Source organism: Apostichopus japonicus, chromosome 4, assembly GCF_037975245.1.
Source record: "Apostichopus japonicus isolate 1M-3 chromosome 4, ASM3797524v1, whole genome shotgun sequence".
Classification (NCBI taxonomy): Eukaryota; Metazoa; Echinodermata; class Holothuroidea; order Aspidochirotida; family Stichopodidae; genus Apostichopus; species Apostichopus japonicus.
In genome coordinates this window covers 26247596-26274747 of record NC_092564.1, presented here as the reverse complement: position 1 = coordinate 26274747, position 27152 = coordinate 26247596, and the positions used below count along the sequence as shown (strand labels likewise).

The 27152-nt window shown below is 38.4% G+C and overlaps 2 protein-coding genes across 16 annotated transcripts in view; one reads left to right on the top strand and one right to left on the bottom strand.

Annotated features, from left to right (window-relative positions):
* Window positions 1-2397, bottom strand: part of LOC139966965 (uncharacterized) — a 66480-nt gene extending 64083 nt beyond the window's left edge. For all 4 annotated transcript variants that reach the window (XR_011792813.1, XM_071970496.1, XM_071970495.1 and 1 more), the window contains exon 1: window positions 2214-2397. Coding sequence is in view for 3 of the 4 variants with exons in the window: in XM_071970496.1 (XP_071826597.1) it covers window positions 2214-2268 (55 nt within the window). In the remaining variant the exon portion in view is untranslated. The remainder of the gene's footprint in view (window positions 1-2213) is intronic.
* The window catches only part of LOC139966967 (tyrosine-protein kinase Fer-like), a 62567-nt gene that overhangs the window by 5074 nt on the left and 30341 nt on the right, over window positions 1-27152 (top strand). For 2 of the 12 annotated variants that reach the window (XR_011792816.1, XM_071970507.1), the window contains exons 1-5: window positions 16372-16733; window positions 18603-19909; window positions 23269-23425; window positions 24979-25165; window positions 26762-26965. The gene's annotated coding sequence lies outside the window, so the exon portion shown is untranslated. Of the gene's footprint in view, window positions 1-16371; window positions 16734-18602; window positions 19910-20273; window positions 20400-23268; window positions 23426-24978; window positions 25166-26761; window positions 26966-27152 lie in introns of those variants that run through there. The other 10 variants (XM_071970505.1, XM_071970502.1, XM_071970500.1 and 7 more) reach the window with 10 other exon arrangements.

The following is a 27152-nucleotide window of genomic DNA, read 5'->3' as shown; positions in this document are numbered from 1 at the left end:
TATAATTAACAATTCATCCCTCAGCTATTAACATTGAAAGTTTGGCATGAACAAATACTACTGTATGTAGTGTAATCCTTTGTTTTAATTTATTCAACAGCAACAAAACTAAACAAACAATAAACAGAGAATTTTTCACTGCAGAAATAATCAATAATATGTTTTATTTAGAAACATGCATCACTTAAGTACATCACATTTGTTTACTAATGTTTGGCATAACCACTCCCACTTCATGAATATGTAACCATGTACAAAGAAACAGGGAAGCAGCCTATGCTGTTTGGTTTCGATGACAATCGTGCATTCATGATGGTGTGCATGTGTATGTGCGTTTGTGACGCCCAGCTTATTAACATGATATCTCAATGTTGGAAGCTTGGGCAGCTCTCATACATGGTATGAAGGTGTATAACATTGAGTACAAGAAGCCAGTTGATTTTGGTGAGGTCAAAGGTCATTTGGGGCCAACAGGTCAAATTGTGCAAGCCTTCTAAACATGGTATTGCAAGAAGGAAACATTGGATATATCTCATATTTGGTTTGTGTATCATATAAAATTTATTGCTTATGGTGGAGCCTAGAGGTTATAGGTCATTTGAAGTCAACAAACGCCAAATATTTACTTCACTCCCCTCTTACTTGTATATCTACACTAACACAACTTCCTAAACATAATCTTGGACAGATTGCAATATCGCAAGGGAAGCTTGGACACGGATGGCAATATCGCAAGGGAACCTTGTACAGATCGCATATTAGGTATGTAATTGTACCACATGAAGAACAAGAAGCCTAATGTTGTGGACGGAGGTCTATGGTCGTTTGAGTTCACCAGGGGTCAAATTGTGAAAACCATGTATTACACAATATTTCAACAAGGACAGATATCATATTTAGTATGTTGATGTATCTATCACATTTAGTACAAGAAGCCTGTTGGTGAGGTCAATGGTCATTTCAGGATAGCATGTGTTATTGTGAATTTATTGTTTGTCATATCACACTGATTTTCACTGTATTACTGAGATCAAGTATGTTGTACACCCTTACCATACATTACATCAAATTCATAAAGAAAACTGCTCATGAATGTTACATCATCGAAACCACAATACGTTTTTTTGCATCCTGGTTAATGGGGTAATTTACGTAAAAGTAATTCGATTGTAATTAACAATTTCCTGTTATGAGATTCGAATGAACCTTACGCAACGTCGAGATTATGCTTTTGGAACTGAACTTCCAAAATCCAGTTTCCAAGATAACATGTCATAAATTGGGCCAAAAAACTTGGATACTGTACGGCTACTCTGAAATGTTAAAATTTACCGACGGCAAAACCAGAAGAGTTTGAGAATCCATCCACAGTAAATAGACCCACTAACTGTTGATACCCATTGCTCATTATAAACAGACAAGCAAAATGCCGAATATATCAGTATACATAACCTCACCTTGTAAACGTTATGATGTTGAATAAAGTAGCCAGCTATACATTAATGTTTCAACCCCGCCAAATCTTGACAACCCTCTATTGTATTTCTATACAGTGGCGGCGGAACCGGGGGGGGGGGGGACTTGTTACCCATTTGTTGACATTAAGAAATGCTTTCTGTTTTTTCTTATGAAATTTATTTAATTATTGCATTTAATTGCAAGTAGTAATTTACTACACTCAAAAACACCATCGAATATACAAATTACAATGTTTTTACAGATTTTTACGTGCAATCTGAGAAATTGCAGGCTTGAGACCCATATTTTAGGGCTAGGTATTCGCAGCATAAAACACTCGGGAAGTGCCGTTTCCGGCCATCTGGGGGTTTGAAAAATCCACAATTTTCTTGTACGCTCCGCGCCAACCGATGGTGGCGCTCCGCTTAGCGCCCCCCCCCCCTTAATAATTTTCACGTACCACCGCGCCTGTTTCTATAGTAGATCTATATCAAATAAAGACATACGCTACATGATAACGCTCCCTAATAATGTATACATTTATATAACATTGTTTACCGCGATCCCGCCGCCGATACAGATGCGAGTGCTGCATAATGGGCATAAGAACAATAGCTGCAGGAGCTGACTGATTCATATATAGAAGGAAATTTAAATGATAAGCCAAACGTAACAAATGACGTATCAACATACATAGATTAAATATGAGAAAGAACCGCATAGAAATGTTTCACTGAGTAGGCATAATTACTCACCTCCATTATTACCAGTTTTACAACTGATAATTGGTGGCCTACGATTCCGTGCCATATCTCCCTTGATTTCGCAAAAGAACCCGGGATTATACGTGCAGGATCGGTCAGTCAAAGATATACCAGAAACCAGCTAGGTGACTTGCGTGAATCTTGCCTCTATGACCAGAGAGTCTGAACTACTCTTTTCGACTGGCATGCGCAGCCAATTTTTTGGTGGCGCTAGGCTCCTAAACATGTGCTCTGTATTTGACTATAATGAGTCAAACAAACGTCATTTACTGTGTAAGCTGTGTTGTGTCTCATCATGCCTAGTATGTATGACATTCGAAGCATTTGATTCATATGATTGTGTGATTCTTACTACAGTCTCAAACCTCGTCTCGGTATTCCAAAATTTCGTTTCTTGATTACAGGTCCCGCACCACAATTAATTGCTCCCATTGACTTACACACTCAACTCTTCACTTTCCAAGGCCAATAGAGCATAGATTAAAGTTTTCAACTGACATGTCCTGCCCACCATATGATAGCTAATGGCTTGGGCTATCAAAAAACATTCAACTTTTGCCACCATGACCGTTTAGAGTTTGAGCTAGAACAGCTCAAAGTTTATCATAGCCTGGCTCCCCTATGCATCTGTCAGCTGTCCCTGCGGAATCTTTTGTTTCACTCAAGATTTTCTAAAATACCTTAAATCCCCTTCAATCCTCCAGATTTTTAGATAATCAGTAGTTTATTTTCTTCAACAGCTAAGTATCAAAAAGAATGGTGAACGACAAGGGCGGCGGAACCGGGGGGGGGGCACAGGGGGCACGTGCCCCCCACTTTTCCTCAGGTTAAAAATGTGCCCTTTTTCTACATAAAAATTTCTAAATAAATAAAGAGTTTACAAAGCGAAACCCACGTCGAATTAAATATTTCGGGAAGTTTTAAATGTTTACTACCACAGGCATAGGAGCCCAATTTGATTTGGGGGGGGGGGCTGTAACGACTTGCCCGAAAAATATTAGCAAAATTTTTCGCGCGCTACGCGCGCGTTCAACATGTCAATGTGCATATCATATAGGCATGCACCGGTTATTACATCGCATGCCAATAACATACAATCATTTGCCGTGTTATAACCCTTCCAAATTGGCTAGAATTATTGGCAAAGTCGTTACAATAATAATCATCATAATAATATCAGTTTAACCATTGAAAAACACATAGAAAATTATTTTTCTTTCAGTATTTTCACATATTTCATTTGCTTTCATGCATGTATCGATCGCGTGTGCAGGGACTTGGACTTTATAATGATTTTCCAATTTCCCAATTTGCACATTAGATATTGCAGTGCTAGTATGCATTGTTTACTTGAGGGGGGGGGGGGGGTGGTGTTGATGGAGTGATGTGTATACGCAAATAAGATAATACAATAAGAGTTATAAAGGGTACTAAATATCAGGCTGCATCAGTCCAATCGAATTTCTGCAAAGTGCCCTTCGACGTTGGTGCCCCCCCCCCCCCCAGATTAAAAGTGCTTCCGCCGCCCTTGGTGAACGACTCAAAAAATGCCATTTTTTATACCAAGACTAGAGTCGAGTATTTCTCATGTCGGGGCCAGGCTAGTCTTTCACTGAGCACGACTCAGCGAGTCCGCATCGTGAGTCCGAGTCACGTCGAGTCCCTGATGATATAGGTAGTGTCATTTTGAGTTCCTATTTAGGAGTCACTTTAAGTTCCCACAAATTAGGCACGAGTGTGCAGTCAATACAAACAGTCTGCGGTCAATATCCACAGCACAGTGTACATAAGCAGCGATGGAAATCTCAGATCCAGCTAAAGATAACAAGGGTCACATTTCCTTACTGTCTGCATAGCTGTGTAGCGAGAGAAAAAATCACTCGCAGGAAAGTTAACTCTTTTTAGAGGGCGGCACGCGGTTTTGGGCGAGTCTTGTCTTCTTTCCCTTGTATTCTCCTCAAATGCAAGTCTAACCGTGCTTGCGGGGCCAAATTGTGCAACCAATGATGCCGATGGGTGCTTCATGGCTGATTCGTATTTGTACTTATTACGATATCGTATAAACTAAGGCTACACACACATTTATTAAATATAAAGAAGTGCCGTAAACAATGCTGCTGCATAATTAAAAAGGATATACTGGTAAGTGAAGTTGGCAATCAACTTCAGTCATCATTTCAGCCACCAGAAGCTCCTTTTACGGAAGGCATTTAAAGACCCCATGGTCTTGTGAAATATGTCCATCGAACGGCTATCTCTACTTTATATAGCCTATACAGAAACGTTATTTGTTTGTTTGTTTTATTCGCACTCAGATTGTTCAAAATACAAAATATAACAGAGAAGACATAATAGAATGGAACAGATTGAAAAGAAGAAAAAGAGTAATTAACAGGAGCTAAACCCATCGGGCTGACAGAACGTCGGGGCCCCAGAGACAAAAAATTGCACTTCAATGGTAAATTCCAATAAAACCAATGAATAAAGCTCTAAAAACGCACATATTGCACATATTTCTGAAAAGTGCCTCCCCTCCCCCACACCCCATTTCTATACATGAGATGCTTCCTTAACTTAGCTTTAAAAAGACTAGATCGCTTGATGGATTTATATGATTTAGAAGAGCATTCCAATCCTGAATTGCCGTGAAGTAGAAAGTAGAGCTAACACCACCCTAAGATTCGATAACATAGAAAATGTGATGTCTTGATCGAGTACCCTGATTATGAATAACACAGGTTTTGATGAAATTGGTGGTGAGGTAGGGAGAACTACAGTTGTTATAGATTTTGGGTGCATGGTATAACCTAGTGAAGTTTGCTCTACTCGCTACGGATAACAATCCAAGACCGGAAATTTCCTCCTGCCCAACATGGAATCTTGGGCCTTGCATAAGCGTGTGGCGGGCCATGAGTCTCAAATCGTGGGGAATCAACATTTACCGATTTAAATCGACATATACCAATTTCCAGCAGCTTAAATTGACTTCTTCCCATTTAAATCGGCATATACTAGTATAATTCGACATATCATCGATTTAAATCGACATATATCAATTTAAATCGATGATAAGTAAAATAAATTGGTATATGTCAATTTAAATCGACATATACCAGTTTAAATCGATGATATGTGGATGTAAATTGGTATATGTCAATTTCCGTGGACTTACACCAGTTTCTAGCAACTCAAATTGACATATACCTATTTAAATCGACATATCATCGATTTAGCTCATTAACATATTCCAAATCCCGATTTCGGTGATGATTGACATGTGCAGATACATCACGTGTAGTCACCTGACAAGGCGCGCGAATAATTAAAAATAAACACGAGCACAGTACCGGACTGAACCTGGCCGACAGAGCTAGCAAACAGCAAATTATACTCTAAAGTAGGTATAATGCGGTCACCTGGCAGTAACGTGACAAACCATGTGAATGATGAAGGCAAAGTGGGTAATATAGGATAGTATACAGTAACACTTGGAAGAGTCCACGTTAACGTGTTTTCTATTTATGCAAGTGCGTTGATTGTCCAAACAATTCAAATTAAAATTCTCAATACTGGCGTACACAGGATTGACAAGGTGGAGAAGGGGTGGGGAGGGGACTTTTTCACGAATGATTCAATACAAACCTTAATACTACCCGAATCAAGCAGAACAGCAAAAACTGTGGACTTCCAATAATTGCTAAGTGAATATACAATGTCACAATTTTTGTCTAAATAAATGTATGTAAGGCACATTTTTCTTTAGTTTTGTTGACATTTCATGACAATCGAAGTGGGTCTACTACCAGCGGCAGGCAGAAGTTCCGTAAGCCCCTGATCCGCTCAATGCAAAAGTAGGACTATATTTAACAATAGCAAAAATGACAACCACGTTAAATTGCTCAATTTCATAATTTTTGTGCCACCAAATGACAATCTTAAATGAATGTAAGGGCCATTATTCTTTCGTGTTCATGACCCTTCATGAATATCGAAGTGGGTCTACTATCAGCATCAGGAGGATTCCGGCAGCGCCCTCATCGGCTAGTTGCAAAAATACTACACTAAACAGCGAAAACAGCTAAAATGACAACCCCCATTAATTGCTCAATTTAACCCCGTGATAATTTTTGTGCCATCAAATGACCATCATAAATGAATGTAAAGGACATTATTCTTTCGTTTTCATGACTTTTCATGACAATCGAAGGGGGTCTACTATCAGCAGCAGGCGGATTCCGGCAGCGCTCTCATCGGCTAGTTGCATAAATACAACACTGAACAGCGAAAACAGCAAAAAATGACAACCCCCATTAATTGCTCAATTTAACCCCGTGATAATTTTTGTGCCATCAAATGACCATCATAAATGAATGTAAAGGACATTATTCTTTCGTTTTCATGACTTTTCATGACAATCGAAGGGGGTCTACTATCAGCAGCAGGCGGATTCCGGCAGCGCTCTCATCGGCTAGTTGCATAAATACAACACTGAACAGCGAAAACAGCAAAAAATGACAACCCCCATTAATTGCTCAATTTAACCCCGTGATAATTTTTGTGCCATCAAATGACCATCATAAATGAATGTAAAGGACATTATTCTTTCGTTTTCATGACTTTTCATGACAATCGAAGGGGGTCTACTATCAGCAGCAGGCGGATTCCGGCAGCGCCCTCATCGGCTAGTTGCAGAAATACTACACTAAACAGCGAAAACAGCAAAAATGACAACCCCCATTAATTGCTCAATTTAACCCCGTGATAATTTTTGTGCCATCAAATGACCATCATAAATGAATGTAAAGGACATTAGTCTTTCGTTTTCATGACTTTTCATGACAATCGAAGGGGGTCTACTATCAGCAGCAGGCGGATTCCGGCAGCGCCCTCATCGGCTAGTTGCAAAAATACTACACTAAACAGCGAAAACAGCAAAAATGACAACCCCCATTAATTGCTCAATTTAACCCCGTGATAATTTTTGTGCCATCAAATGACCATCATAAATGAATGTAAAGGACATTAGTCTTTCGTTTTCATGACTTTTCATGACAATCGAAGGGGGTCTACTATCAGCAGCAGGCGGATTCCGGCAGCGCCCTCATCGGCTAGTTGCAGAAATAATACACTAACAGCGAAAACAGCAAAAATGACAACCCCCATTAATTGCTCAATTTAACCCCATGATAATTTTTGTGCCATCAAATGACCATCATAAATGAATGTAAAGGACTTTATTCTTTCGTTTTCATGACTTTTCATGACAATCGAAGGGGGTCTACTATCAGCAGGAGGCGGATTCCGGCAGCGCCCTATCCAATCCATGTAAATACTACACTAAAGAGCGAAAACAGCAATAATGGCCACCCCAATTATTTGATCAATTTAAGCCGGCCCGTGATAATTTTTGTGCCATCAAATGACCCCCATGAAAGAATGTAAGAGACACAATTCTTTCATTTTCATGACGTTTCATGACAATTGAAGCGGGTCTACTATCAGCAGCAGGCGGATTCCGGCAGCGCCCTCATCAGCTCAATGTAAAAATACTACACTAAAGAGCGATAAAAGTAAAAATGACAACCCCAATTATTTGCTCAATTTAACCCCGTAATAATTTTTGTGCCATCAAATGACCATCATAAATAAATGTAGGGGACATTATTCTTTCATTTTCATGACATTTCATGACAATCGAAGTGTGTCTACTATCAGCAGTAGGCGTATTCCCGCAGCGCCCTCATCGGCTCAATGCAAAGATAGTGCTACACTTAATAATTACAATAGATGTGTTCAGTAATACTAATAGGGAAGCCCTTTCCCCTAGAGGAGCAAAGCCGTTTCTACTCGAAAATTTAGACACATGCCGTTAATGAATAAATCCAATGTTAACGAAAGTGCGATACCAAACGCCAGATGACGAGGATGTAGAGGTATGATGGAATGACTTATCAAGCAACAGGAAGAAAATATAACCTCCGACATTTCCGTAAGTAATCAGAGCAAATCGTGGCTTCCATCTCCTTACTTTATCATGTCTATATCATTACGTGAAAAATCCCATACTGAATGAGCAGAGAAATGCATTTACTAAACCTGATATCACTTGGTAGCTAGATTTTGCCTTTAATTTGTCTTAGTAAGGAATGTTTAAAGTTCACTGGTTTCATAGGAGATACATGCTTTTCCTAGATTAGGAGCGCTCAATCGCAAAAGTTGTACTAATTATAATTCATCTGAAATGTCGTTGTTCTATATGTCTTATTTTACTTTAAATTAACGAATAGTTAGTGCTGCTATATCTACATATATATATATATATATAGTAATTTATATTACTATATAATTTATTATTATTTATATATGTAGTAATTTTAATTATAATTTTTCGCATAGCAGAATGCAATGCTCTGATATACTGAAATGGACAGCGCCCTCTGTTCTGTTCTTGGTGCTTTATGACCTTTAAGTAGACACCCCCCCCCCCCCCACTAAACAAATTATCATTCCTCATATGTTCAAAATAGCCGGCGGAACCTCAACATGAAGGTAGATTCTCCTGATCAATTTTATGGTATTTGTGGCCTATTCTATTTTGTGCAGGATATGTATGGGGAAATTGCCGCCATTTTGGCCTAAAAAACATTAATGTGCAACATTGACGCTTTAGAACAACTGATTTCAATTTTAATGGGTTTCATGTAGACCCCGGGACGGTGCAACGAAAGTTAATTTTTAGATCACTTTTCCTACTTCGGCCCACGGCCTAATAGCGTCAACAATACTTTCCCGTAGTTGAGCTTCCATGATCAATAAACATACATAAGAAGTCAAAATATAAACAAAGCATCTGCGCTATGTAGGGAGCTACCCCTTGTAGTGTGTTGTATGTGTGGCCAGCGTTTGTAACCGAAAGAAAAACAACCGATTTGATGATCCCAAATGTATATAAAACAAAACAATAATATCCCTTACATTCGATTATGACGGTAATTTAATGGCAAAATTGTTTAACCTTATTTGGCCTATATAGTACCTAGTTTACTCTGATGTCAAGTTTGCAACAAGCATCGTACATGTAGACACGCCGAATTCCTGTGTATTTCTACTCTAAAATTAACTTTATTCTTAAGATCGATAATTACACTAAGAGGTACCGTATTAAAAGCTACAATGAGGTCATCAAATATCAGCTGTCTTACAGGCAGGGCTTCAGTTAAGACCGGTTTACTGGTCTAAACTGCAGGGTGGGTAGGAAAATATGTTTAAGAAGGTTTTCTTCATGCTAGTATAATGTTTATGGTAATTTCCTTTTTCTCTTTTCACAAAGTATCTATCTTAACTATCTTCAAAGATTTCTTTGCGAAGAATAATAACGACGCAAAAAAGAAGATCGTAGAATTTATGGAGGTGGTTTACATTAGGCATTTTTTTTTCATTTTTGGACTGCTTTGGGCCCTCCATCCTCATTCATCTTTCTGCACGGTTATTACATGGTATAATATCACAAAAATACAACCAAAATGTTTGCTGTTTCTTAAATGTTGTGCATTATTTGACATCGGAATTTTACAACACCCCGTGTCAGGTTAGATTTAGTAAACTTAATAAAAACCCAGACACCCAAGTGTTTACACGGGCCATTTACGTGTGTGTCTAGATAATACAGAAAAACAAGCGCTTTGATTAACAAATTTTATGTGAAACGAATATTTCCCATCATGCAATGCACTGCCGTGAAATGAATATGTTTAATAATTTTTATCTCCCTCATCCAGCATGCTCTCGAGATGTGGTTTTAATAAGTATACTGGATAGTTTGTGTCTGATTTTAGGATGTGAGTATCCTCACAAGGTGTGCTACCTTAAATAATGCAGAAAAAACAGCACCCAGAAGCTGAAACGGGTTTCATTTTGTGTAATGTACATAAAGCCAGATACGTGCATGCGTATGAGGCAGGAACTAATTAAAGTAGTTGTACATAAATGCAACTGTGGCAAGCTTATTATTTCGTCGACTGTAACTTTCTTGAGTGTATGTGAGTATGCCTTTTTCATTTCATTTTCTGTCTATTACAAACTTACTACAGAATCTCTTTCTTTTGGAAAGTTTTGAAAATTCACCTTTATTGAGGAATTTGGTCGTTGGTTTAGGGATGTATTGTGCACCCCCCCCCCCCCCTCCAATATCTTTTTTAATTCACAGAAGAAAAATGACAAATGCAATCAACTACGACACTCATGCACTTCTAGACACCTACTTTAAAATGGAATGGGCTCAACATCCCCCACCTCCGAAAGCATGTTTGAAAACTAATTTTCACAGTGTTGTCTTCTTTTCCCCGACGGCTGCCCATAGGATGGTGTATGCAGATTATGTAGAAGACCGGAGTAGCATGTTATGAAAGTTTTCACAACACTTTCACCGCATACATTTTGTATTAATGGTGTCATGAATTAATTTGTGCCAATGCATCTCTAAAGAAAGTATGTTAAATTAGTAGTTACTTTACTTTAATATAAAGTGCACTTAATAAAAAATTATTTTGAGTCTTAATTTACTTTAAAATACACTCATCAGATACGGAAAAACATTCTACATATCCTGCGTAAATTTCTAATGATTTCATTAAATAGGAAATTGCTGTATGAAATATCGCCCTCACTTAGAGAGGAAAAGTATTAAAATATAAATTCGTAGATCAATAAACGACAAAGACGATTGGGGCAATTTTCACATCCACAGCTCTAGTTTTCAGGCAACTTCAGTGAACGGTTCCAATTAACCAATTTCGGTTAGACGCTGCTAACTCCACATCGGTTCGTGATAGCAATTCCCGTTTCGAATAACTTATCTTTCAAACAACATCACAGCAATTATGGGGGCTGTCATTTTTGCTGTTTTCGCTGTTCAGTGTAGTATTTTTGCATTGAGCCGATTAGGGCGCTGCCGGAATCCGCCTGCTGCTGATAGTAGACACACTTCGATTGTCATGAAATGTCATGAACATGAAAAATAATGTCCCCTTCATTCATTTATGATGGTCATTTGATGGCACAAAATTATTACGGGGTTAAATTGAGCAAATAATTGGGATTGTCAGTTTTACTTTTATCGCTCTTTAGTGTATTATTTTTGCCTTGAGTCGATGAGGGCGCTGCGGGAATCGGCCTGCTGCTGGTAGTAGACCCACTTCAATTGTCATGAAATGTGATGAACATGAAAGAATAATGTACTTTATATTCATTTATGATGGTCATTTGATGGCACAAAAATTATCACGGGGTTAAATTGAGCAATTAATTGGGGTTGTCATTTTTACTGTTTTCGCTCTTTAGTGTAGTATTTACATGGATTGGATAAGGGCGCTGCCGGAATACGCCTGCTGCTGATAGTAGAACCCCTTCGATTGTCATGAAATGTCATGAAATTGAAAGAATAATGTCCTTTACATTCATTTATGATGGTCATTTGATGGCACAAAAATGATCACGGGGTTAAATTGAGCAATTAATGGGGGTTGTCATTTTTGCTGTTTTGGCTGTTTAGTGTAGTATTTTTGCAACTAGCCGATGAGGGCGCTGCCGGAATCCGCCTGCTGCTGATACTAGACCCCCTTCGATTGTCATGAAAAGTCATGAAACCGAAAGAATAATGTACTTTATATTCATTTATGATGGTCATTTGATGGCACAAAAATTATCACGGGGTTAAATTGAGCAATTAATGGGGGTTGTCAATTTTGCTGTTTTCGCTCTTTAGTGTAGTATTTTGCATTGAGTCGATGAGGGCGCTGCCGGAATCCGCCTGCTGCTGATAGTAGACCCACTTTGATTGTCATGAAAAGTCATGAAAATGAAAGAATAATGTCCCCTACATTCAATTATGATGGTCATTTGATGGCACAAAAATTATTACGGGGTAAAATTGAGCAAATAATTGGGGTTGTCAGTTTTACTTTTATCGCTCTTTTGTGTATTATTTTTGCATTGAACCGACGAGGGCGCTGCCGGAATCGGCCTGCTGCTGATGGTAGACCCCCTTCGATTGTCATGAAACGTTATGAAAATGAAAGAATAATGTCCTCTGCATACATTGATGGTGGTCATTTGATGGCACAAAAATTATTACGGGGCTAAATTGAGCAATTAATTGGGGTTGTCATTTTTGCTGTTTTCGCTCTTTAGTGTAATATTTTGCATTGAACCGATGAGGGCGCTGCCGGAATCCGCCTGCTGCTGATAGTAGACCCACTTTGATTGTCATGAAAAGTCATGAAAATGAAAGAATAATGTCCCCTACATTCATTTATGATGGTCATTTGATGGCACAAAAATTATCACGGGGTTAAATTGAGCAAATAATTGGGGTTGTCAGTTTTACTTTTATCGCTCTTTAGTGTATTATTTTTGCATTGAACCGACGAAGGCGCTGCCGGAATCGGCCTGCTGCTGATAGTAGACCCACTTTGATTGTCATGAAAAGTCATGAAAATGAAAGAATAGTGTCTCTTACATTCTTTCATGGGGGTCATTTGATGGCACAAAAATTATCACGGGGTTAAATTGAGCAATTAATTGGGGTTGTCAGTTTTACTTTTATCGCTCTGTACTGTATTATTTTTGCATTGAACCGATGAGGGCGCTGCCGAAATCGGCCTGCTGCTGATGGTAGACCCACTTCAGTTGTCATGAAGAGTCATGAAAATGAAAGAATAGTGTCTCTTACATTCTTTCATGGGGGTCATTTGGTGGCACAAAAATTATCACGGGGTCAAATTGAGCAATTAATTGGGGTTGTCATTTTTGCTGTTTTCGCTCTGTAGTGTAGTATTTACATGGATTGGATAAGGGCGCTGCCGGAATACGCCTGCTGCTGATAGTAGAACCCCTTCGATTGTCATGAAATGTCATGAAATTGAAAGAATAATGTCCTTTACATTCATTTATGATGGTCATTTGATGGCACAAAAATGATCACGGGGTTAAATTGAGCAATTAATGGGGGTTGTCATTTTTGCTGTTTTGGCTGTTTAGTGTAGTATTTTTGCAACTAGCCGATGAGGGCGCTGCCGGAATCCGCCTGCTGCTGATACTAGACCCCCTTCGATTGTCATGAAAAGTCATGAAACCGAAAGAATAATGTACTTTATATTCATTTATGATGGTCATTTGATGGCACAAAAATTATCACGGGGTTAAATTGAGCAATTAATGGGGGTTGTCAATTTTGCTGTTTTCGCTCTTTAGTGTAGTATTTTGCATTGAGTCGATGAGGGCGCTCCCGGAATCCGCCTACTGCTGATAGTAGACCCACTTTGATTGTCATGAAAAGTCATGAAAATGAAAGAATAATGTCCCCTACATTCAATTATGATGGTCATTTGATGGCACAAAAATTATTACGGGGTAAAATTGAGCAAATAATTGGGGTTGTCAGTTTTACTTTTATCGCTCTTTAGTGTATTATTTTTGCATTGAACCGACGAGGGCGCTGCCGGAATCGGCCTGCTGCTGATAGTAGACCCCCTTCGATTGTCATGAAACGTTATGAAAATGAAAGAATAATGTCCTCTGCATACATTGATGGTGGTCATTTGATGGCACAAAATTTATTACGGGGCTAAATTGAGCAATTAATTGGGGTTGTCATTTTTGCTGTTTTCGCTCTTTAGTGTAGTATTTTGCCTTGAGTCGATGAGGGCGCTGCCGGAATCCGCCTGCTGCTGATAGTAGACCCACTTTGATTGTCATGAAAAGTCATGAAAATGAAAGAATAATGTCCCCTACATTCATTTATGATGGTCATTTGATGGCACAAAAATTATCACGGGGTTAAATTGAGCAAATAATTGGGGTTGTCAGTTTTACTTTTATCGCTCTTTAGTGTATTATTTTTGCATTGAACCGACGAAGGCGCTGCCGGAATCGGCCTGCTGCTGATAGTAGACCCACTTTGATTGTCATGAAAAGTCATGAAAATGAAAGAATAGTGTCTCTTACATTCTTTCATGGGGGTCATTTGATGGCACAAAAATTATCACGGGGTTAAATTGAGCAATTAATTGGGGTTGTCAGTTTTACTTTTATCGCTCTGTACTGTATTATTTTTGCATTGAACCGATGAGGGCGCTGCCGAAATCGGCCTGCTGCTGATGGTAGACCCACTTCAATTGTCATGAAGAGTCATGAAAATGAAAGAATAGTGTCTCTTACATTCTTTCATGGGGGTCATTTGATGGCACAAAAATTATCACGGGGTCAAATTGAGCAATTAATTGGGGTTGTCATTTTTGCTGTTTTCGCTCTGTAGTGTAGTATTTACATGGATTGGATAAGGGCGCTGCCGGAATACGCCTGCTGCTGATAGTAGAACCCCTTCGATTGTCATGAAATGTCATGAAATTGAAAGAATAATGTCCTTTACATTCATTTATGATGGTCATTTGATGGCACAAAAATTATCACGGGGTTAAATTGAGCAATTAATGGGGGTTGTCATTTTTGCTGTTTTGGCTGTTTAGTGTAGTATTTTTGCAACTAGCCGATGAGGGCGCTGCCGGAATCCTCCTGCTGCTGATAGTAGACCCACTTTGATTGTCATGAAAAGTCATGAAAATGAAAGAATAGTGTCTCTTACATTCTTTCATGGGGGTCATTTGATGGCACAAAAATTATCACGTGGTTAAATTGAGCAATTAATTGGGGTTGTCAGTTTTACTTTTATCGCTCTGTACTGTATTATTTTTGCATTGAACCGATGAGGGCGCTGCAGAAATCGGCCTGCTGCTGATGGTAGACCCACTTCAATTGTCATGAAGAGTCATGAAAATGAAAGAATAGTGTCTCTTACATTCTTTCATGGGGGTCATTTGATGGCACAAAAATTATCACGGGGTCAAATTGAGCAATTAATTGGGGTTGTCATTTTTGCTGTTTTCGCTCTGTAGTGTAGTATTTACATGGATTGGATAAGGGCGCTGCCGGAATACGCCTGCTGCTGATAGTAGAACCCCTTCGATTGTCATGAAATGTCATGAAATTGAAAGAATAATGTCCTTTACATTCATTTATGATGGTCATTTGATGGCACAAAAATGATCACGGGGTTAAATTGAGCAATTAATGGGGGTTGTCATTTTTGCTGTTTTCGCTGTTTAGTGTAGTATTTTGCATTGAGTCGATCTGGGCGCTGCCGAAATCCGCCTGCTGCTGATAGTAGACCCACTTCGATTGTCATGAAACGTTATGAAAATAAAAGAATAATGTCCTCTGCATATATTTATGGTGGTCATTTGATGGCACAAAAATTATCACGGGGTTATATTTAGAAAAACATTGGGGTTGTCAAATTACCTGCTTTCGCTCTGTAGTGTATTATTTTTGCATTGCGATTTTATAAAATACCTTAAATCACATTCAATCCTCATGATTTTTAAGACCATCAGTAGTTTATTTCATCCTCTTTAATATCCAAGCATAAAAAAAGAATGGTGATGACTCACAAAATCTCCCAAAAATCAATAAAGCAGGTTAGTTTCGGGTTATTTTCCAAAGTTTAACCTCTCAGGTCGACGTACACTAATCTAATTTTTTTGTGATACGTTAATTACCTAGGAGTTTATTTTCCAATCTCCTACGAGCAAACAGACGAAGAATATATAACATCAATAAAAACTTCACTTGTCAATTGAGTAATTGAGCCTTAAGAATGAGGTACAGTTTGCGCCTTCATTTAATTCCTTAAAATTAACAGACTAAAAAACTTCGCCAATTCTGTCTATGTCCCCTGTCCCTTCGTTCACAAAAGCATCTCACTTCGCATGGTAACGTTTGTGCTGTTAACAACATTTTCCGCATATTTCACATAATTTGGGGTCAGCCTTTGACCCAAACAGCCAACCTCCGCGACTACAGTGTTGAACTTGAGCGACGACGTTTTTTCGAGATACCTTCCTTTGCTTCCTTGGAATGCTCGATTATCTGTGCAACCTGCATGAATTCAATCCCCTATTCGAGGTAGACGGTGTTTATTTTTCAGCGATCTGTCAGAGGTCTGTTGGCCAGCTTCAGCCCGGTGAGCACAGTGGAAAGCATGATTTGAGATTGAATATATATTTATATATGTATATATTTAGCTACAGTAAAACGTAACCTTACAGTAGACCTCACTGCAGAACAATATCATCTTTGTTTATGGTGTAACTGGAGTAGGTTATTGCATGTGTGTACGTACTGTGTATATTAACCGATATAATTCTACAAATCATCGATTTAAATTGGTATATGTCGATTAAAATTGACATATACCGATTTATTTTTCTTATCATCGATTTAAATTGGTATATGTCGATTGAAATCGATGATATGTCGAATTAAACTGGTGAAAGTCGAAGGAAATAGGTAAATGTGTCGATTCCCCACGAGTTGAGACTGATGGCCCGCCATACTCCTGAGCAGCTGGAATACATTACAAGTTCTGCTCCGTGCAAGAATCATGACCAAAATAACGTAAATTTTTAATATTTCCGATCTTTTCCCATGATATGTTGTCAATAAATGTTGCAGGGTCTAGACATTAGGTCATAATCAGCCAGTTATACTTTCGTAGTCGTAGGCTATTAGGCTAAGTATTTAATAATGATGCCGTTAAAACTTAAGGGTAGGATAGGCAAACCTCGGTCCTACTAATACAGAGGCCTAGGGCCATAACACTTTTATTTATACTGCCTAGCCGCCCTTACGACACTATCATGACAAAATTGAATAAAATCATCACCTTACAATTAACAGCTGACACTATGCGATTACTGTGCTATAGCCTAGCTCGGCGGCTGTCAACACAGCCATCAGCTTAATTGCATAGATGTAGTCATGTTCACTAGTGACAGTGTCAAACATGTTTGTTGATACAAGTTTAGCCTAGCTAAATTAAAGCACAGCCTTTGCTGTATTGTGTCAACCCTAATATATAGATATTTGTGAATATAGACATCAACATTTTCATATATTAATATTTTAAAATTGTATAATATAGTAAGTACACTGTTGCAGTTGTACGTCATAATTCAGTCTTAGCCTAACTACACTTCAGTCCTAACTACACTAAAGTTTACACAGGCACAAGTGAGTATTGTAATTAGTACCTGTTGTACATCATAACTCAGTCTTACCCTAAGTAGGCTACACTGAAAGTTCAGTCGTAACTACACAACAGTACCTACTCACTACACTAGCCACTTGATCTGTTGTTGAAGGCCAGTAATCTACAGATCTTGTTAAAAAACATCATTAGCCAAGCCTTTGTTGTGGTTGCATTTTTATGTGAGACCATTGCGTTCCAATTTGTTCACGAGACTGTTTCAAATTGTTCACAAGGTAAATTTGTTCCATGTAGTCTTTGCAAGGCATTCACCTTTAGTATTTTGTTTGAGAGATTTTTGCAAGTTATTTACTGTATTTGGTTCAAGAGATTTCCAAGGCATAGACTCCTGAAAGGCATTTGCATTCTCTTGTTCAAGACACTTTCGCAAGGCAGACGTTTACCTTATTTTGTTCAAGAGAGCCGTGGGCAGAAGGTTTAATGTTAATGAGGTCATAGGACCAAGTATGAAGAACTTAATATCAAAATACTGCTGGAACCAAAAGTATGACTTAATGCAAACTTGGTGTGATGATGGTGATAGATAGCAGGTACAAAATGATGTACCATAAATATCATATTCATATTTATGAGGGGGAAGGAATACAAATAACTTCTTAACACAATCAACATGAAGTCGTATTGAAATCATACTTGATACCAACGGTGAATACAAGAAACATATTGTTTTGGTGCTTATCTCTGGATTGTTTACAAGGTCATATAGTCAGAGTCACTATCTTCAACATGCAGTAGATGTGATTTTCCTTTTTCAACTTGAGTGTATGTTCATAGTATCAATTGGCAGACCAGTAATTGGTATACATTATAAAAAAATTGGCCATAATTACTTTCAGCTCTAAAATATTGTCTTCTTATTTCAACGCAGGAAGCTACAATGTATTTTATAGTTAAATTGCATTTGTGGTTATGCCAGTAAGTCAGTCTTCCCCAAACGGAAATCTGAATTGCACGAATACATCCTACGTACACATAGGAGTAGAAATACATTTTCACTTGTCATATAATTCTGACAACCACCTACGCAATCAAGTCAACATGCTTGTTTGTCATTGTGTGTAACAGTCACTTGACCTTGTAAACACAATCTTTCAAGAAATGCAGGTTCAGTAGATAATGGACATGGGAGAAGGAGCTGTGTTTTTATGACCATATGAAGAATATATATAACCAAAAGTAAATCCTCTACAAACATTTCCATTTCATTACATCAACAGATCAAAGAAACTCCAAGTTTCAAGACGGATATAAAAGTTGTGGCCTACACCGTCGAGGGCAACCCTCCGGTTTTCAAACTTCTCTTTGAAGTTGAAAATGATGATGACCTGCTTGAATGCACATCATCAGGAGAATTAGTCAAGAAACTGCTTGTGCTGCCAGCAATGACTTCAGCTACAGACATTGAAGCAACACTCAGGCATGAGCTTTTTCTGTGAATTCGCGTAATATCCGTGATTTCTTTTCTACCTCGGGGACAAAAACTATTATCCTAACACACTGTAGCATATTCAGACTGGAGCCTATACTGCAAGTTTTGCTAAATTCTGATTTTTTTTTATACCACAAGCTCATCCCTGAACACTGCAGGAAGAACTGCCACTAGAGGTTTCAGTTGTGGTCTCAAACAATGAGATAACTTCTCTCACCACCAAGGAGGATGATGTAGATATCCTAAATTAACTCCCTGAACTCCATTGAACTGTTCTCATGAACTCTACTGTTTTCAAATTGTCCGACAGCTTCCGATATTTCCATTTCTTCTCCTGACTGGTAATGTGACTAGTATTGTAATAACTCCACTATTACTGCATCACTTCTTGATTTGTGCCTGTTGGTGACTGTTCCCCAAAAACAGCAATTTGCATACAAACAGGTGTTTATATTACTATACTACTACATGGAGAAAGCAGACAGGTATTGATTACAAAGTCAAAACCATTAATAGCTGCCATTTCCTATGATATGTGTATCACTCTAGCAGACATTGTATCCATTGCTGACTCAAACTGGTGCCAAATTTAGTGACACACTTATGTAGTTATACTCTTACACTATACTCTTGCACTATGATATTGTGAGAAGCCTATGGTACGTAGCATCCGGTAACAGCAATGCCAACACTTAACCTATAATTTGATTTCTATTTGTTGTTTCTAATACAAATCAAGAGTGGCTTAATCTCAGCGGCAGAGAAAGTGATATCGCCGAACGAATCCAATACATGGGGTTACTCGATGGCCTACACTACGTTCAACAGCATAATATGATGGGTTCCACGATAAGTGTTACAGGCTGTTCAGTGATAGCAAGCGCATCATTGCTGCAAGAAAACGAACAGTACCAAAGGAGACCCCATATGATTTGAAACGAAGAAGTGACGGAAAAGATCGAGGCAACCAAGCAGAAGCTCTGGTGTATTGCCTCTCCAGTGTATTAATGCAGGAAAAGAAACTCATACAGTGTATTACTCGTCGTTTCAAACGGGTGCAGGACAAGCTGCAGCAGGCAGAGACTTTGGATGGAGGTAAGCCTAAGCATACTACACGACTCTACTTGTACTTCTGTGACATAGTTGAAGTGTTAAGAGAAGTTGCATAGTTTAGTTTAGTTTAGTAAAGAAAAAGGATCAGGAGGGACACTTAAGTCCCCATCAAGGACCCTATAAAGAGAAAAAAATGAAGACACAAACACTCAGATATGATTTCAATGCTAAAAGTGCTTGTCCAAAGCATTCTCAAACCCATTGACACTACTTGCAAGTACAACTTTCTCAGGCAAACCATTCCACTCATTCACAACCCTATTAGAAGAAAAGTTATGCCTATAAGTTTCTTATTACCAAGCCAATTCTCGATCCATGACAATAAATTCCCATTGACACCCATACTTTCAGCCTAAGTAGAAGACGCTGTTGGGGAACTTTATCAAAGGCCTTCTGGAAATCCAGGAACACAACATCTACAGACTTCTGCCTATTTACGTAGTGAGCTTGTTACATCTTCCATAATCTCAAGGTTATTAGTGAGACAAGACCTTCTTTGACAAAAGCCATGTTGAGACTCTCTGATCAAAGACTGACTGCTGTGTGACAGTGACAGACCATAGACTTTTTAACAATAGACTCCATGACCTTACAAACAACACTAGTGAGACTAACGGGCTTATAATTACAGGGCATAGACTTATCGCCCTTCTTGAAAATGAGGGGTAATATTAGCACATCTCCAGTCCTTAGGAACATAACCTTCATTTATAAATTTACTAAAAACCAATGAGAGTGGAACGCAGAAATGGTGTGCAAAAGTCTTCAACAAATATGGATGGATTGCATCCAGTCCAGAAGCTTTAGAAACATTTAGACGAAGCAGCTCCTTTAAGACAACCTAATCCGAAAATAAGACCTTATCCAGTTTAGGCCTATCACTGCCCCCCTGAAAATCTGAAATACTACTCATATCTTCCCTTGTAAAAACCGACACAAAAAAATTGTTCAAAAGATCTGCAAGATCCAGGATTATCAGTAACTATATTATCAGCCTGTGGTGCCCTAAGAGATACAAAATTTGTATCTTTAACTTTCTGCTTTTACCTGACATAAGAAAAGAACGCCTTTGGGTTATCCCTAATTTTTTGGGCAATGCTATTTTCGGAATTCAGTTTTGCATCAGAGACTAAGCATTCTACCCTCAGCTGATGAATTTTAAACTTTGCCAAGATTCAGATTTAGTCCTCCTTAACAACTTCCACATTGTACGTTTTTTTTAATTGCACATCTAACTTTCTTATTCATCCAGTGAGGCATACTGCTTTACGACGACGATTCTTCCACGGAACACGATTTTCCGTAATGACCTTTAATTTATCAGTTAAACAAATCCAAGACTGAGAAGCACTCATATCTCTAAACAAATTAATCCAATCTGTACCCTTTAGTAAAGTTTCAATTGCCTCTGTAACTGATCTCGAAAAAATCAGGGACTTTTTCCTTGCTATCAGAATTTACGACTGCAAACAACATCAAAAGCTAGTATATCATGATCACTAGTTCCTAGTATTTCTAGACCCGTCAAATCAACAACATTGCTTGGATCAGAACTTAAAACAACATCCAGGATGTTATCCCCCCTAGTAGGGAAAGTAACATGTTGATGTAAAAAGCAATCTTGCACAACATCTAGAAAGAAACTACCCTTCCTACTACTGGAACCATCTGTCCAATTAATGTCAGGAAAATTAAAGTCGCCCATTATAACAACATCACCTTTGGCAGCCTTGCTAATTGACTCAAACAGCAAGACATCATTATCATCGCTGCTGTTAGGAGAACGGTAAACAACACCAACAGTGATAACATCACTGGACCTCTTGGAGTTGTCTGTGAACAACTCGCACGGGACAGAATTAACAAAAGCCCCTTGTAACTGAGATTTCTCAACACTTACAATGTCATCCCTAGAACATACAGTAAATCTCCCCCACCAATCCCATTATGAGTATCCCTCCTGTCCTGATGATACACAACATACCCCGGGTAAGAAATCTCAGCACTATCAATGTCCTCCCTTAACCAAGATTGGTGATACCAAACACATCTGGTTTCAGATCCTCAAGAAGCGCAGTAAATTCAGCAAAATTTTTACGAATACTTCTAGCATTGGTAAAGACAATCTTCAGAATATCCCTGAAACTATGTACCTTAGCATGCCTCCGAAAGTTAGAACTATGACTCACTTTCCTTGCTTTCAAAATGCCTATAATCACCTCCACTAGGAACATAATCCTTATCCAAATTTATTTCTGCCCTCATCACCCCCTAATTTAGTTTAAACATAGCTGTTCAACCCAGTGGCGTAGGAAGGTACTTTTGAGTGGGGGGGCTGAAGACTGATGGCTGGCCTGGGGGAGGGGTCTAAGGGGAGGGGGTGTCCCCCTCACTTTTGGAATTTTTTTGCATTTCCAGGTGGCCTCAGATGCAATTTGGTGCAATATAGAACACTTCAACACTCACTTCATTTTGTAAAGAATTTTGCATTTTCACCTGGCCTTAAATGCAATTCGGTGCTCCAAATGAGATTTTTTTTCTCATTTGGAAATGAAAAAGGGGTTTTCTGACTTGCGGAGCGGGGGGCGGAATGATACTTCCGCCCCCCCATATTTTTCACTGGGGGCTGGCGCCCCCCAGCCCCCCGGTTCCTACGCCCTTGGTTCAACTGAGTAATTCACCATCCTACCAAACAACGAGGCCCCAGTATTTATAGCTAAGTCAGCCTAAGTGCAACAAATAATGCAACATCAGGAGCTCTTGAGGGATAGAATCCAAGTCAAAGGGCACAGTGTCAAACCTGAACATAACTTAATTAGTGGCATGGTCATCTGATTATTGTAGTAGCCATGGAAACTTTGTTTCAAATTCTCCTTCTGGGGCACTAGCCTAGGTGTTAAATACAGACTTTATAGTTTTCTTACTGCTGCCCATTATTTGAATGATAGAGATATTATAATAGAAAACAAAGTGTGACAAAAGTGGAATAAAGTTAGGTTTGCAAGGCCTTATGGTCAGCCTGTCTAGCTTTACCAAAATCAACAAGTATCTGAATCCTTTATCATTTGTAACAGATATAATCTACCATTGTATCATTTAAACCATAATATTATTAAGAGATTATATACTGCCAAAAAAAAGCCTGTTTTAATTCTTCTTTGCATGACACTGGTTTGCAAAAATTTGAATGTGCTTTTGTTCATTCATAGAAGATGAGCAAAAGATGAGCAAAAGATGTGGAATATAAATGAAATCATCTCAGTTCTTACTTGTTCAAACTTACATTTTTATCAACAGAAAATGCAAAACAATGTGCTTTCTTTTATTTCATTATATTAAAGGATTGCTTCGACAAGCAGCCGAGCGGAAAAAAGATGAGCCCATTTTGATGCATATTAGAGGGAAAGACTGTGTTGCCATTGAAGTGTGGTACTGCTGTCTATGTTGAAGGAACTACATACAATTCTTGACAAGGAAGACTGATACAGATCCTGAAAGGTAAAGTACTGTCTTCAATGTGTGGTTCATTGAGTGTTCAGGGATCTTGGATCTTGGACATTTGGAATATGGGGGTCCACCCCCGAGAAAACTTAAAAAACTGCTCTAAACGCTTTGAGATGCTTTGAGATCAGGTTAATCTTTCCATTGAAATTCTTAAAGTAATTTGCAACAAATTTCTAGCTGAATTGTACCCCATATCGTGAGGCGTTAGAGGTCAGTGGATTAGACTGCTTTGAAATCACGTATCACTGGCAAGTTTTCAACTTCAGAGGAACAATAGACAACCCAAAAACTTTTTGGACGAACAAAGCTTGGGAATCCTTTGTTCGTCCAAAAGTTTGTCGAATTTCTATTGTTCCTCTGACCTCTAACCCCTCACGTATCACTGGCAAGATGCGACAAGCGCCCTCTAGCAGCCTCTTTTTTGGTCAGTTTTCAACTTCAGAGAGAACACAGAGAGAACGCTGAACTGAAGTCAAATTCATACGACAGAAAATGTTTATTTACTAACATATATACAATATAAATTTAAAAAAATGTGGAATGGCAATATTGTTCAAAACATTTCCCGCGAGGCTGATTTATTACAACAGCCTTCCCGCGCTGTGCCCTGGGTGTCAGTGTAACATTGCCTTTGACACAATCAGTTTTGTTTTTATTACGTTTATTTAGTCTTTATCAGAAATATTTTTGAAGACGTGGAAAGTCTGCTCAGTTTGATCGATCCAACACAATATCATAATAAAGGTTTACTGTGCGACGGGCCTCTTTTTCAAAGGATTTTTATTTCATTTGTTTCTATTTTTATAGAGAACCATATCCCATTTATCTCTCTGCTTCAAGCCATGCGGCACACTGTGCATAGAAACTCATGGGTACCATCGCGCACTCGATTGCTAAAAAACACGTGCTTGCTCCAGCTCCACTGATGTGTAGAGATCAGTGGGTCACTCGCATCGCATGTAACTCCGGTTATTTCTTGTCACATATGCCCAATTTCTTGCTCTTGATTCAATCTTTTGTTTGTTTCTCCTGTAATTTGAATCAATTTATTCAAATACTTTTTTTAAATGGATCTTCTATTAAAGAAAGTAAATAAAACAAAGGAAAAGCCACAAGGAACAGAAAAAATATTACAAAGAAACCATTGTCTTCAATCTTATGTACTACCAAAGATTAAATGCATGACCTTTTTGATGGATTGGCCATTAAAATGTTGAAGGTTTCACCAAGGCACTATCACAGACGAATGTAACAATTATGGTTTCTTAATGTTGATTTAATGTCATCCTTTATTCTTTTATGAGCAAACTGAACCTTGCCTTATATCCTTACTCATTGTCCACTCATTTGTTGGGTTTGATATAACACATGGCATTTCTAGCAACATTACAGTTCCTTTTTATGGTAACACCAGATGGGCAGAAAAGCTGATCAAAAGTTGTACTGTAGGTCTGAAATATTTTACATCAATTTTAACTGACATTTGTGGTTCTATTGGATAATGTTGATCTCTCATCTTTTGCTTTTTTGTTGTTATTTTTCCGCAGCCTGCTTACAAAACAGAAAGATTACCGAGATCTCTCTCGAGAAATCTTAAACTTGAAGTGCCACAAAGCTAAAGTAGAGCAGCAATTGTCCTGCCTCCAGGAAAAGTTACAAGGAGTCGACCTGGACCAACTGCCGTTAGAGATATACTTAAAGGACCAGCAATCCCTGGGACCGATACCCCAGACTGTGAGTTTACATTACAATCTCAATATTTAATTTTCTGATATTTCGGTTCTTGATATTTCACTTTCAACGATTTATTGCCAACTTTACGAGGTAAATAAATTGTAGAAGCATCTCATGGATGATACTGAAAAGGAAAAAGGCATCATGGATACAAATTAAGGTAGTAGGATAGGTTTTGTATATCAGAGGTATGCAAACTTTTAACCATACCTCCACCCCCCAACCATACCCCCATTCCTCAGAATCAATGCTCAGAATTCATGAAAGCTAGAATTACAGCTTAATTCATCTCCTTCGGTAAGCTAAATGAAAACGTAGATAGCTTTTCAAATATCTGGAAAAGTTGAGCCACCCACTGTCATTTCTTTGGAACCCCCCACATAAATGTTGTGCTCCATGCGATCGTTCACAGTTGTTTCATATAATTTTCGCTGGCTCTGACGAATAATATTATTTTCAAATGGCTTTTGATGTCGTGATTCAAGAACATTTCAAAGGGGTAAAATACCTTTCTTGATTGTCATTCAGTGAATAGGTCAAATTTAATGATATCATTAAGTTGTGGTATACATAGAAATTTAGTATTGAGATATGTTGTAGGATACACATGAAAGGAAATGTTTGCTTTAGTTTTATATTATAAGATAGAGAAAAGCAAGTAAACCGCATGGTTCTTTGTGGTCACGTGGATGAGATTTTGTAACCCGTTTTGACTAAACTTGTGGTTTCTATGACTTCTATATGATCTTTATGTGCATTTGTAGTAATAAGGACAGACATACCTCCCTTGTTGTCATATATAAGCAGTGTTTATGATTAAATACCTTGTTAGCCATTTGAACCAAACTTCTAAGGTTTTTTTAGTTAAAACATTTGGATATTATACTAGCTGCAGTATAAGCTACAATGTAAGAATCTATCTATCTTCTGTTCATTTATTAGTATATTGATGTGATCAGTATTGAAACACAAGCAGGCCTACAGTATATAGTTGTTAATCTTATTGATCAGCATTAGACATGTGTGATACCAGCCTTTATGTAATGATAGGCAATGGGTGTAGGCTGCTACACAAAACTGACTGCCCATACTATGTTAGATGATAAATCAATGAGTGGTATCATTTGGCCAATATTATGGGAGAATTGTGGTCAATGGTTAATTCATAGTACATTTAAATAATACCAAGAATGGGAGATATGAGTTAATCCTATTGTCTTGGCTTATTTCAATCTTTGAGTCTGCTTAGGTTCTGTGACGTTAGCAAGTATTGGATCTGGGGTGGGTGAAGGGTAGACCATTCTTATGCACTGAAGTCATGTGACAAGTGCACTCAATCAGGTGACAAATGCACTCAGTCAGGTGATATGTGCACTGTCAGGTGACATTATGCACATGTCATATGATAATTGAAATCTTCCAGCTGAACAAACATTAGATCAGAGAAGCGTGCCCCAACTGTGGTCTGACTTCATTGTGTCAAGTCAGTCTCCTATTACAGTTAGTTTCAGTTATATTTTTTGTTGTCCAAAGTTGTTGTTTAACAGAATGTTGTTGATGTTGAGTAACTTACAGCAGCGATGTTTGTGTCTACAGCCGAGCTCCAACAAGCACGTGCCCCTGGAGGATGAAGCCAGGTACCACGGTGCCCTGCCGAGACAAGAGACGGAGGAGCTGCTGAAACAGGAGGGAGACTTCATCGCCAGATTCAATAGCGACGCTTCCGGCCAGTACGTGCTCTCCTGCAGGTCTGCCGATAAACAGAGGCACTTCCCGATCGTAAAACAAGATGATAGTACGGTCAGTCCATTGCGAGTTTTAAAACCTGCAGAGAGTAAACCTATTTATGACAGCAAATCAATCTTGGGACTTATTTTTGCTGATAGCTATTACTGCAATAGTGTTTTTTTTTTAATAATAGCATAGTATTATATTTATATTATATATATTATATATAATATAATAGCATGATAGCATAATATTTTTT